Genomic DNA, 14,686 nt, shown 5'->3' on the forward strand with positions numbered 1-14,686 from the left:
CCGAGCAAATTCATTGAAATCAAGGGCAAAGTAGAAAGCTCCTCAACGATCAGGTTGATTCCGCAAGTGGACATATAGGGCCCCCGGAAACAGCGTAGGGTCTCTGGACAGCGTAAGCAGTTTTAAGACGTCTCGATCGCCACCCTCTCAAACAGTGAAGAATGATGTTGTCTCCTCGTGGGCTCATCACTCTCGCTCGCGACTGTTGTTGGACGCCTGGAAGCCCAAAGACGTCCAACTTTGTTGCGTTGTGTAAAAAATCAGCAACAAAACACTGCGCCTGATCGGCTGACTATGGGCCTCCTCGGGGCCTATGGGCCCCTTCGGGGCCCAAGGGAAGGACATGACCCCGTGCCCCCCCTGGATCCGCCCCTGGCTTGCGGGAAACGGGTGGGTTCAGAACAAGGGAGCTGGACTGGCGGGATTCGGCGGGTACGGTGCGACGGAGGTAGGTTAGAGATCGACCTAAGGTGTTTTATGGGGGGGGGGGGGGGGGTGCGGGGGCGGACTAGCGGAGACCAGGTGGATTGCGTTTGATGGCTTGGGAGAAGCTGAGTTGGCGACAGCCTGGTGAGTGGTCGTGACGGAAGCTGGGTTAGCAGGGAGCAGATGAATGATCCCGCAGGGAGCAAATGGGTGGTCAGCAGGGAGCAAACGAGTGATCCCGCAGAGAGCAGATCGGTGGTCCTGCAAGGAGCAGACGGGTGATCCTGCAGGGAGCAAATGAGTGATCCCGCAGGAAGCAGATGGGTGGTCCTGCAGGAAGCAGATGAGTGGTCTGCAGGGAGCAAATGAGTGGTCCGCAGGGAGCAAATGAGTGATCTCGCATGGAGCAGACGGGTGGTCCTGCAGGGAGCAGATGGGTGTTCCTGCAGGGAGCAGATGGGTGGTTCTGCAGGGAGCAGGTGGGTGGTCCTGCAGGGAGCTGGGCTGGTGGGTAGCGAACGACGTCTCTAAAGGGAGCCCTGCACCCTGCCAAAGGGTTCTGCCATGCGTCTGTGACAGCTGACCAGTTCTCCCGCCCAATGGCTGGAGGCGTCGCAGTGGCCCGGCATGGTGTCAGTGACTGTAGCCGTCACTGACGGACGTCAGCCGCTGGGCGCTGACGTCTCCGCCTGCCCCGCCTTGCGGCCTGATGGTGGACGAGCTGGCCGGCTGGAAGGCGGCCTGCTAGCTAGCGTCCGTCAAAAAGTCCTGACCTCTCAAGGTCACTCTTCAAGGTCAAACGCGGGCTCAAAGAACGGGGAGCTCAATATCACCCAAAATGACTGGCCGATTTAAAACTTGCAAATGCTAGAATATTCACCTCAAAAAGTGCTAGCGTCCGTCAAAAAATCTTGACCTTTGCGATCTTGACCTTCGAGGTCAGGACTTTTTGATGGAAGCTAGTTCTTTCTGCGGTGAATATTCTGACCTTTGCAAGTTTAAAATAGCTGGGTAATTTTTGGGTGATATTGGGTTCTCGTCCTTTCAGCCCGCGTTTGAGCTTGAAGGATGACCCTGAGAGGTCAGGACTTTTTGACGGGCGCTAGTCCTTTCCGTAGCAAATATTTTGATGTTTGCAAGTTTAAAATTGTCCGGTACCTTTTGGGTGATATAGAGTTTTCCATTTTTGAGCCCGCGTTTGACCTCGAAGTGTGACTTTAAGAGGTCAGAACATTTTGAAGGACGCTAGCTCTTGTGCCTGCAAATATTTTGATGCTTACAGTTTGTAAATCGGCCGGTAGTTTTGGGGTACCGACTTCCTCGTCATTTTGAGCCAGCTTTTGACCCCGAAGGTGACTTGATATTCCAAAATAAAGGCGATTTTCTATGTTTTGTGCCATGATTGACCTGGAAACCTTATTCAGAGAAATCAAAATTGTTGACTGAATAAATCGCTGGATAAATCGCTACCTTCGCGGACATTACCACTGCTTTTGGTTTCCGCGCCCTTCCACCCGTACGTTGCGGCAGGCAACGGCGTTTAGCATGCTAATGCAAGACGTCCGTCAATCTCGCAGGAGATTGATATCCAACCGCCAGTTGGATATTCCGGGGCGTCATCATCACCTCAAAATTTGGTGTGCATGACCTTCTCGACACTATGATTCCGGAAATCACCGTCTTTGGCGTGGGATTTTGCGTAACTTCCAAGTTCCGTGGCGCGTAACATCGCCAGATCGACGTTGCGGGGCATTTGGATTGCCTCCAAATTTGGTATGCAGGGCGTTCGCGTCAGGTATAGCGCATCCCATTATGCAATGGTGAATGGTTGGCAGCGATCGGTTCAGTATATCCTGACAAATGAGCTGGCTGCAAGCAGGAAGTTTGGAAGTGGGAAACTTGATGGTTTTTGACTTGACCTAGGGTCACCAAATTCTTGACTGAAAGAAACCAGGTGTGGCACATCTAATGCGGAAGGTTTAGCAGCGATCGGTTCGGTTGATTATGAGAGCTGAGTTGCCTATAAGCAATGAGTTTCAAGTTGTGAAATTTGACGACTTTGACCTGCTCTACGGCCGCTCAATGTCACCTGAAAGTTGAGATGACGAACGACGAATCCAATGGTGAAAGTTATACAGCAACTGGCGCAGTAGATTGGAGTTCTGAGTTGACTAGTTTGCATGTTAAGTTTTCCCTTCACGTTTTTGGGATGCTTTACCCCAGGTCATGTCCTGATATAGCCAACCCATGACTCGCCTAATTGAATGGAATCGATCGGTAAATGTTTCAAGGCGATCGGACAGGCCATTTCGTAGAACGAGCGCGTCTGCTTCATGTGTCCGTTTTTAAACCCTGCCATTTGAAACTGCGCATCCGGTTACATTTTTCCGGTCGTTGTGAACGCCGTTGTAAGTAAATGGTGAGGATGGTATCGCTTTCGGCTGGTGTGTGCTTGGTACAGACAGATTAACTGACGGCAAAGCATGTGAGTTTGGTGCTGATTTAAGTGGCATTCCCGAGAATGGCCGGATTTAACCTTCGCTCTGATGCGGGAGAAGCTGGCGAAGTCTGACCTTACAGATTGTGGAGTAATAGTACGAGGGTAGTCACTGTCGTTGGATGATGACAGCGTCTGTCTTATCCCTCAAGGACGTTGGTGACGCTGGTGGAGCAGCGCATGCTACCTGTGCATGCCATGCCCATGTTGCTGGCCAGCCGCATCAGCTCGCTGCTGCTGACCGTGATGGAGATGCCGCACTACGCGAGCCCTCTGGACGGCGACGTAGACACGCCGGTGGTCAGGGGGCCCGAGCAGCTGATAGCCAACTGTATGTCGAAGCATGAAACGGCACACGACGCGCGGCGCCGGGCGCTGATTGCCGACGACCCTGTCTTTACCCAGGTGCTAACGGCAACTCGCCTCGACCCCACGCGTCACTGATGGATTTTGTTGCGCGCATCCCGCACTGTTTCACGCAGTGGGTCAGACAGGGGATGCAAACAAACAGGTTGCGGTCATGTACCGGTGATGATTCTCTTCCTCCGTGAAGCGACGTTTTTACTGGTACTGCCTGTCGCGTGGTCGTGCTCCTGTGATGGCCGTCGCTCGAGATAGCTGGCTGGCTTGCGGCTGAAGATGTGTGACAGGATCAGCGGGCTACGGTGAATCAAATGTTCATTGGAGCGCGGCCTGTGTGATCACAAGAATAACAAGAATGGCAAGTGTGAAGAAAGCAGGTGATGGTAGCCTTGAGAATGGCGTATTAAAGCTGATTTACTGTGAGGTCCGATTCGCCCACCTCATATTCAAACATTGTTTCGTATGTTTATTTCCATGTGTCAAAAATGAAATAACATCAAACTTCTCTGGGATGTTGTTTGTAACATAAAATGCACTTCACATATGCAACATTTGCAGAGTACAGAACTTATACTTACCCAAAGTATTCGGCTTTTCACGGACCTGCGGATACACTGTAGTAATGTCATAAGAATCCAAAGCAGCGGCGGCGAGAACGATCACTTTGCATTTGTGTAATAGTGGGGTGATACCTCCTGACCAGACGGTTTTCCGGAAATGATTGTTCGAAGCCCGATCGAAAGCACAAGGACGGATCAACTGTCCGTCCAAAAGTGTCCAAAAACCAGATTGTCCCCAAAATATTCTCATGGATAAAAATACAACTGCTTAATACAACCAATAACTACACGTTCTCACTACCCACGTTACTGCGCTCCTTAATCCTAACCGAATTTTGAAAGGAAAACAGCATGCTCGTGGGCAAGTAAGGAGAATCACGGACTCACGGACGAAATTGACATCCGGCAGGTTTCACTGTCAATAAGGTTGCGATATGAAATTGGCACATTGCACGCCTTGTAACTCGGAAGTTACGCAAAATCCCACCCCAAATACAGTGATTTCGGAATCAGCGTGACGAGGTCATGCACACCAAATTTTGAGGCGATCGTGACGCCCCGGAATATGCAACGGGCAATTGGATATCAATCTGGTGCTAGATTGACGGGATTGACGGACGTTAATAAACTTCGGTATGCTTAGTACTAACCGGTACTAAAAACCTTTCCCTTCTTCGGAAGTATTGGTACTGAATACTCACGAGGATGCGTTGGCGAATCATATGATCAAACGGGGGGGGGGGGGGGGGGGGGTCCAAAGTCTAGTATAAATATGGGAGCAACGGCGCACATTTCACGACTAGCCATAGGGTTCCCATGTTAAAATGACATTCTTCAGGCCCACGGCTTTCTAAATCTTGAGCATATATATGCATGAAAAGTGCATAGAAATGAAGCTTGAACAATTCTCTTTCGATTTCCATCTCAAAAGTGTGCGCCGTGGCACTCATTTTCGAGCTATCAGGCAAAGCGCAGACCCATGCACGCACCACGATGTCTAGGCGTGAGATCGAATCCCGCTGCCGCCAACTCTTTTCAGCAGAGTCGAGATGAAACACGGAGTGAAAACGGCCACTGACTGGCGATGGAACTATTGAGTGCAACAATATTGTGATTATATACGAAGATACACACACAAACACCCACACCCACACCCACACCCACACCCACACCCCACACCCACACCCACACCCACACCACACCACACCCACACCCACACCCACACCCACACCCACACCCACACCCACACCCACACCCACAACCCACACCCACACCCCACACCCACACCACACCCACCCACACCCACACCCACACCCACCCACACCCACACCCACACCCACACCCACACCCACACACACAACACACACACACACACACACACACACACACATATATATATATATATATATATATATATATATATATATATATATATATATATATATATATATATATATATATATATATATATATATATATATATATGGTATCCATATATATGCATACTATGCATAGCCTGAAGATGCATCTGCTGTGCTGTGAAATGTGCTGCGAGCTATTACAAGGAAAACACATAAGATCTTTTTGTGTCTATCAAATATACCTGGCAGGTGTTATGCAGCCGTCGGGCTACGTGCAACAGCCAATGGCAGGGGCGCACAACATTATTGTGCCTGATGTATGGAACGCGACGGTAGCAGTCCAAAGCTGGCCGTCCAACACGCCCAGAGGTAGGACCAGGCACTGTGTTAGGTTCTCAAGTTGTGATGCTGGCGGCCACTGCTGTGAAGGGCCGGCAATGCCGCCTCAGGACCAGCGCAGCGATGGTAGCTTGGTAACATTGCAAGCACCGCTGATTGGGAAGCAGTTGTGCTTAAAAGTGGGATGGCAAGCATTATAATGATAAGTGCCATAATGGCCAGCTGTACTGCACAAAGGCCCTAATATGACAAAGTTCATAAAACTTCTTTGGTTGATCTTGAAGAGCTTAAACACCATGACAGACCTATGGCCGAAGTAACCATGCTCCCTAAAACCATTTGCACAAAGGGTTTTTGGCATGAGGTGAACGCAAACATTTTATAATTGGCTCCACTCAATAAATTAACCTGAAAAATCTTGCTCTCACATCACAAAACCTGCAAAATAAATATTTGGAACTTCAATATGACATAATTGTGTTATTCCTCATCAAGCCTTGTAATTTATAACTTTAACTTTCATCCATTGATCTCAGAGTAGGAAAGGTACACAAAGCAGCTGAAGTGAAATGGGCAGCTTAGACAGATTTAGAAGGTTCATCAGTATCTGAAACATATGCAGCCTTACATATACAAACTATCAATGGACCTTAGATTAAATAGATGAAATAAAATCGATAGACCCCAAAACTATGCCCCAGTTATGCACATCTTTACATAAATACAACATGCTGTCCTTTTCTGAACAGTGCAGGCAGACAACTCCGGTCAGGTTGTACTTTCCTACCTAACGTTAGAAAAAATCATTGTACACCATTCGTCGTGTTTAAGGCAGGACATATCGCAAATAATCTCAAAACAGGTAGAATCATGCTCCTACCTTCGAATTTCAATAACTTCGATGGCGGGCTCCCGAGCGCCGCGCGCACCGCACCGCCTGGACTCCCCAGCGCCGCTTCTGCGTTGCCATTGCGTAAATACAATATTTCTGCTTACCAAGAACTCTACAAAATGTACGGGACCAAGGCAAACCATTCGTCGTGTTTAAGGCAGGACATATCGTAAATAATCACAAAACAGGTAGATTCATGATCTTACCTTCAATTTTTCATAATTACGATGGCGAGCTCCCGAGCGCCGCACACACACAGCACCCGCGACACCGGCGCCATTACTGCGCGGGTCACATTACTGCGCATCAAGCAGCATCAAGAACTATAAAAATGTAGCGGGCCAGGTTAGGTTAGGTTAGGTTAGGTTAGGTTAGGTTAGGTTAGGTTAGGTTAGGTTAGGTTAGGTTAGGTTAGGTTAGGTTAGGTCAGGTCAGGTCAGGTTAGCTTAGCTTAGCTTAGCTTAGGTTCTGGTCTATTCTCGGTTAGGTTAGGTTAGGTTAGGTTAGGTTAGGTTAGGCTAGGCTAGTTTAGGATATGTTCTGGGCTATTCTGGCCTGTGTGTTTCATAAATGTACCTAAACTCAATAAGAAACGATTTTGGCTGCTTTATTATTGTTACCTTGGTCCCGTACATGTTTTATGGTTCTTGATAAGCAGAAATATTGTGCTTTTGCAACAACGCAGAAACGGCGCTTGGGAGCCGAGGCGGTGCGGTGCGGTGCGTGCGGCGCTCGGGAGCTCGCTGTCGTATTTATTAAAATTCGAGGGCAGGAGCATGATTCTATCTGTTTTGAAATTATTTACGATATGTTCACCTTAAACACGACGAATGGTTTACCTTGGTCCCGTACATTTTGTAGAGTTCTTGGTAAGCAGAAATATTGTATTTACACAACGGCAATGCAGAAACGGCGCTGGGGAGTCCAGGCGGTGCGGTGCGCGCGGCGCTCGGGAGCCCGCCATCGAAGTAACTGAAATTCGAAGGTAGGAGCATGATTCTACCTGTTTTGAGATTATTTACTATACGTGCCGCCTTAAACACGACGAATGGTGTGCAATGATTTTTTCTAATGTTAGGTAGGAAAGTACACCTACACCATGCTTATGTGGAATAACGAAATGCCAATCAGACAAAAGTCTCAACATTCATGTATTAAAAAAAAAACAAGACCCTCAGCTCCAGCACAAATATACCTGAGCACACCTTGGCCAATCACCTCGCATGCAGTATTCCACAAGCACTCAACAGCTGGTAGCCTAGGCCACAACATTCATAACTGGCAAGTTGTGCTGTAATGAATCATTACATTATCAGCTTTGCTCCAAAATATTTAAATAGGCCACTACTGTGTAAACTGAGACACGGTGCGAGTTGGCAACGAACAACATACATATGACTAGCCCAGAGGCATCTGAAATTACTTGAACACAACCTGATCCTCCGACCGCCATCCCCAATACTGCGCCACAATTCAAGTGTTTTGCGGATTTTGCGACTGAGAAATGTGATTACACTTAATCGCCACAAACAAACCAAAGATGCCGCTAGCACAGCACTGCTAACTTTTGGTACAACATCCTAAATCTGGTGTTAATTCTGATTCTGGTATACTTGTAGTATGTGTCGATACCTACTAGTCAAAACTTTGGAGTACCCGGTGTTGTATTGCGCCTGATGATCGAACGGAACCGCCACTGTGCATTAGCTGATAGGTAGGTAGGTGGAGTGACGAACGTGGAGTGCCTGTGTCAGTAACGGAGGTGTGGTGGTTCACCAGTAAAGGAATTCCCCGCGGTGCCCGCCCTTCCTGCCAAGGGTGAGAGGCAGGCGACGCCATATAGCCTCAGCAGCGAGTGCGTCGTAAAGTCCCAATCACACACACACACACACACACACAACACACACACCACACACACAGTAAAGGAATGAGAAAAATGGATTACATTTATTTTTTATGCCGCTCTCCAGAATGAGACGATATGACTCAGTGTCAACTGTTAGCTTCCTATGTTAACTGGATGGGGGGCCCTATGGTCACTGTCCCTGTAATACTTGTGTGTATTTGCCATGCTGTCTGTATCTCAGTTTTCCATCTTTGTGACATACCTCTTCATTCAAGATTGGAACAGCTAAGGGTAGTCTTGACAATGACAGAAAGTTTGGGCAGTTCCCTGTATCCTGGCTGAATATATTTCTGTGAAGTATGCCATGTGGATGTATCACTTGAACTTCAATGGCACACCCTGAAGTTCATTTTTCCCATAGTTATGAAATATATCAGCAGTAGTTATATTTAAGTGATTGGGCATAGTTTGTTGTGTCAACAATGGTCTATCTACCAAGGGGTTTGAAGCAAGCTATAAGATAACAAATTACATTCAGAGTACATAATCTTCATTTCTGTCTCCTATGAATGGCAAAATAAACTATTAACATGTGATGCCCAGGTTTTTATGCTGGCATAGTGCATATCTCTGGAGCTGGGGAAAAGACTTACTGACTTCATTGTGTGTATCTGGTCATTAACTCATTGGTACTGTTCAGCTGCAGTTGCAACAGTTTTGACACTAATTAAGCTGCTAGTTTGTCTTTCCAAGCAACTGAAATGAACCTGGTGACATGTCTGGGCACTACTCTTAGACTTCTCAATATATTGGGGATGTTGTAAGTTGTACAATTATGGATGAAGGGTTTAGTCATTATCTGGTAGGCAATTTGCATTGGCCAATGTTATCAGGAATGCTGGGTTCAGGATTTCAGATGGTATAAGAAAGCAACATCCATGCCAGCCAGTTATCAGCAAATATATAAAATTCTTGAGATATGGCAGATTTCATAGCATACATTTCCATCTGGATATTTTATTGACCATGAAACAAAGGAGCTTTCCAATGCCTTTGCAGGACTGCAACATATAAGGACACTAGTTTCAACTGTCATGCCTCTAACCATGGACAATAAGACACAATGAAAAGCCTGCATATAATGAAACTGCTTGCAGCATACCACACAAGGAATCAGTGTTTGGTTGAACAATCTTCACTATATTATTTTCACAGACCAGTCAGGTTAAGCAACCTTTACTGTATTATTTGCACAGACCAGTCATGCTGGTCTATGACCAGTCATGCTGGACACTCATGTCACCCAGTATGCTGACAACACCCAGATCCTGGTATCAGATGTTAAATGCAACCTTCCCTCATCCAAAACATGGGACCACCCTGTCCTCCCTAGCATCCTGGTTCCATCTCCAGGGTCTCAAGCTGGACACATCCAAAATTTAACTCCTTGGCACTTGACAGGAACATCCACAGACTCTTCCCTGTCAGGGTGCTGGTTGGTGGGCAGACTGTTTGGGAGAGCCTAACCTTAATAAAACTTGGGTGTGCTATTTAACCTGCTACCTGGGCCGGGACGCACACTGGGTGATGTACTATAAAACTGTGTGGGCATCCTGATCAGTCCCCACACCTGAGGCCTTCCTTCTGGCAGTGAGTGCTGCTGACCATAGTGCAGGGTGTGGTCGTCTCCCACGTGAGATACTGCATTTTGGTTCATGGCCAGGAGTCAGCTCTTAGTGAGACCAGGACTGGTTAAAGTAGCTGACTTCACTACTAGTGTAGTTCTTGGCCAACAAAAGTATGAAAGTGTGACCATGTCTCGTGCGCGGTGTTACCTGCACTCTGTTACGCCTTGCCAAATGTGTGGCATACAAACTGTTATTTCTGCGCACAAAGCCCATGAGCGAGGTGAACCTGAGGGTCTCGCCTGCTTGTTTCAAACATACACTGATGCGCGGACCAGAGACCGATCTACCCGCATGGACCAAACTCTGCGTTCCCGGCGGTGGGCACGGCGGCAGAACAGCGGTCCTTTGCGTACCCAGCGGCGTCTCATTAATGAGTTGCCTATAGGTGTTCGACTACTGAATTCAATGATTCTTAAGCATGCTGCCAGGTCCTTTCTGTGCGATGGGATGGTCTCCCATTGTTCATATGCGCATGTGTGTGGGTGTTTTTAAGCTCTTATCACTTTTCGTTGTTTTTTGACATTATTTTATCTTTCAGACTGATGACACGTAAAAACCACGTTTGTATGTGGGGTGTCGGCTGACGTCAAATACAAGTACAAATGCAAGTGCTGCTAAGTAAAAGAAATGCGCCTCATTTTTGCGTACTGTTCTGCCTATCTCACCCATTCTTGGTTTTATTCCATTTCCAGCACTGCAAGTTGCCATGCAGCCTCTGATGAGCTCGGTTCATGCCAGTGGGAACGGCATGGAGGTGGGCGCCACGTCAGTTCAGGACCCCAGCTGTTCACTGTTGGTTCCGGCCGAGCAGCAGATGTTGAAAATAATCACGGACCAACGCTCCCAGGGCGCCTCGCTGTCTGAAATCCTTGGCGACCTTGAACTGACCTCTGGTGCTGACAAGCCAATCTTTCGATTGGCTCCGTCACTGGATGAGCAGGTATGGTGACGTGAGCTTCATTCATTTGGCGTCCACTTCTCCGGGCTGCTTGTAGTCCATGTTTTGCAGCAGTGTCCATCCCATCTATCCAAATGGACAGAAGGTTTTTCTCTTAGCATATTAAGCCATCACTATTAACTAAAGTCGCCTGTCGGTGATTCGTGAATCGGAACTGGTGCCCTTCGAGTGCCTGTCGCAGTCCTGAGATCCTAGCGCCCCCGCCGTGATCGTGCACTCCGCCATTTGGGCTACGGCGCCCGCGGGTCCTAATAAATCAAGACAAATATATATATATATATATATATATATATATATATATATATATATATATATATATATATATATATATATATATATATATATATATATATATATATATATATATATATATGTATATGTATATGCATGTGTATAAATATATGTAAATATATACATATATAATATATGTATATATGTGTAAAGATATATGGATATACATACACATACATATACATATATATATATGCATATATATATATATATATATATATATATATATATATATATATATATATATATTATATATATGTGTATATGTATATGCATATGTATAAATATATGTAAATATATACATATATAATATATGTATATATGTGTAAAGATATATGGATATACATACACATACATATACATATATATACATATATGCATATATATATATATATATATATATATATAAAGCACAGTTCAAGTAAGGCATCATGTTCTGTATCGTGGTTGGGTGCGATGTACTTCTGTCTGCCCTCACACCAGCTGTGATGAAGCCTGCCGCCGCTGTTAGTGCGCCGTGTTGCAGCCGCGCACCCGCCGCCTGACGCCGCCAGCCGGCGCTGCAGCGCGTGAAGCCCGATTCGTGCCGTACGAGCCGTACGCTGGCTGTGTGTCGCCGCTGGCACCGCCGGAGGAGCTGGCCGCGCCCGCCGCCAGCGCCGGCCTCAGCCCGGCCCGACCGCCGGTAGCGGCGGAGCAGCGGCAGACGGACGCCCAGCTGAAGCTGCTCCAACGCGAGAAGGAGCAGCTGCAGCAGCAGCTGAACGTCTCTATGGAGGTGGGTTGACGGGACCGGCCGTCGCTGAACGGCCGGGCAAATGCGGCTGTCTCGAGCGCTCAATAATTGTGATTGCGTCAGCCCGTGACCAGCGCAGTGTGGGGTGGCCGGGTTGTCCTTTGTTTCTGCATAGCTAAGTGGTGACGTTTTGGACTGCACTGGCGTGCACGCCTCATGTTACGCGGAATTCATCTGTGACTTTGCATCGAAAAAGGCTGGATAGTCCCCTCCATCACGTACCGGGTGGCCCCCAAAACGTCTCGCCTTGGTTTTTTCCCAAGTCCTTCCTTTCGAGGCTGCATGTAAAAATATGCCCATCAGTGTACAGCGTGATACGTAGGAATTTATTCACAACAATCAGTGAGTCTTTACTCAAGTTCGGCGTTCGGGGAGGAAGTATGCCATGTGTGGACCATGTTTCACGCACGTGATCCATCCCCGAGTGCCGAATCATCCTTTCAACACACTTAGTGCCCCCCCCCCCCTCTTGGCCTAATGGCACTATACGAGTGTGCAGTTGGCCGGCGATATACCGTGTGTGGTGGTACTCATCGCTCGCTCGATTTGACCTAGTGTCTGGGGGCTTTTTGTGTACACGGCACTATTGTGATGCCCTCACAGATACAAATCTAGGAGGGGGGGGGGGGGGGGGATGCCGGTGTGCACGCTGGTCTGGGTAAACCTTGAAAAGATGAGTTCAGGGTAAGGTTGAACACATTTGTTTATCTCGCTGTGAAGTAGGATTTAATATTGATACCAAATAATGAAGTCGCGTGGTTGATTTCTAGGGGATCTTCGTTTTGAACGCGAATACCTTTATGGGACACGCTACACCATCACCACTTTCCTGGTGAGCGCATGAACGCGTGAATGTCGCCAGGTGACGTCGGAGCTGAAGAAGCTGCTGGTGGCCTCGATCGGTGAGGACATCGAGTCGCGCCTCCACCTGCTGACCGAGGACAAGGCGCACCTGGCGCAGCTGGTGCGCACCTTCTCGGCGGAGGCGGCCGAGCAGGGCGAGGGGCGCGACCAACTTTCCATCCAGTGCGACGTCTGGCGCTCCAAGTTCATGGCCTGCAGGTGGGCATGGCGGCGGCCGACAGCGGCGTTTCGCTGAGTCGGGGCGCTGGAAGTCCTCGGTCGCGGCTATTCCCAGAGTAGAAACCGCGCTGCCGGTGGACGATTTTCGGGCTTTCCCGCCCACGGATGCGGTGTCGCAGAGCGGCACCTTGCGTGACCCCCAACTGGCAAGTGGGCCAGTGGGTCCTCGAGCGGAGTGCTGCGGTGTGCACCGGTGACAGGGGACCTGCCTTTTCCGCTCCTGCCGCCTGCCATTGGGCCAGGACTCATCCAGTGATGCTGTTGTCTGACGGCCATTGCCTGCGATGTGTGGTGTTTTGCCACGCCCGGCCCGGCCGCATAATGTTGCGTCGGCGTTCCTGCCGGGCCGTGACGGCTTGCCCGACCCCTTCCTAGCAGCCCTGCAGACAGCCAAAGGGTTCTGCCATGCGTCTGTGACAGCTGACCAGTTCTCCCGCCCAATGGCTGGAGGCGTCGCAGTGGCCCGGCATGGTGTCAGTGACTGTAGCCGTCACTGACGGACGTCAGCCGCTGGGCGCTGACGTCTCCGCCTGCCCCACCTTGCAGCCTGATGGTGGACGAGCTGGCCGGCTGGAAGGCAGTGCTGGGTCGCCGGTGCCGGGAGGCCGAGGCGTCGCTGCGCGCGATGCTCGCCGAGCGCCGCCAGACAACTTACCTGCTGGAGACGGCCGCCAGGTCTGTGTCGCGGCCACGAGTCAAGAGGGAGGGACCGCACGGCAACAGCGAACGTAGTGGGAATGAAGCCATCTATCTCGGTGTGGGCGAGGGTAGGCGACAGTACAGTCACTCGGCGCTGACATCGGATCTGGTGAGGGCGTTTGGTTGAAAACAGGCGATGGGAGCTTTTGGTAGTGAAATCATTGTCACACTTGTCTACCCCAATACGTGCTAGATACTGCACCTCACACTCCATTCGCATGGCCCCGCCACAACCGGACAAGGTCTGTTGTGAGCGCCGCCGCCCGTTAGACGCTAGTCCAGCAGGATGCTGCTGTTGTAGGCTCCGCCGCCCGTTAGACGCCAGTCGAGCGAGATGCTGTTGCGTCATGGCCGCTGCCCAGAGATCCCTGGCTTCGTCATCGGTCTGTGTATCGTCCTCGAGTTCGCCGGCGCCCTCCGAGACGTCGACGGCGTCGGCGCGCCGCGCTCCCACATGAGCCCCGATGGCCGACAGGTGCCTGGCGACGTTGCGAGACGCGTTCGACCCGCTGGCGGCCCAGGCGGCCGGCGCCGGCCCGCCGCGCGACGACGCCCTCCAGCCGGCCGAGCGCGTCAGCAGCCTGGCCGGCGTGCTGCACGAGCGGCTGCTGGGCCGACCGCCGCCAGACGCGCCGCCCGCCGTCGCCGCTTCCGCCGGGGAGGCGCGGCTCAGTCCGGCGGAGGCGGCCGCCGAGAAGGTATGACAATGGGCCACCGGCCGGCTCCGGCTGACCCGGAAGCTGACTGACTGCTGATGCAGAGAAGGCGTCACCTGTAACGGCCATCACAGAGGGGAAATTTGATATGTATGAATGTAATGAATATAAGACAAGTTTATTCTAGCTCAGAAAATGAGGCGTTTTACGCCTGCATAAGCAAGTTTTGCA

The 14,686-nt window shown here is 49.6% G+C and overlaps 1 protein-coding gene across 1 annotated transcript; it reads left to right on the plus strand.

Annotated features, from left to right (window-relative positions):
- Positions 1 to 7,526: 7,526 nt before the first annotated feature.
- On the plus strand, positions 7,527 to 14,332 carry LOC119097487 (uncharacterized; the record flags this gene model as incomplete). Its single annotated transcript, XM_037220516.1, has 6 exons — positions 7,527 to 8,255; positions 10,665 to 10,912; positions 11,748 to 11,999; positions 12,880 to 13,079; positions 13,647 to 13,775; positions 14,275 to 14,332. Coding segments are annotated over exons 2-6 (873 nt in total), but the record flags the coding sequence as incomplete, so codon positions are not given.
- Positions 14,333 to 14,686: the final 354 nt, after the last annotated feature.

This window comes from Pollicipes pollicipes, unplaced genomic scaffold (genome assembly GCF_011947565.3).
Source record: "Pollicipes pollicipes isolate AB1234 unplaced genomic scaffold, Ppol_2.1 Scaffold_4295;HRSCAF=5057_pilon_pilon_pilon, whole genome shotgun sequence".
NCBI classification, from domain to species: Eukaryota; Metazoa; Arthropoda; class Thecostraca; order Pollicipedomorpha; family Pollicipedidae; genus Pollicipes; species Pollicipes pollicipes.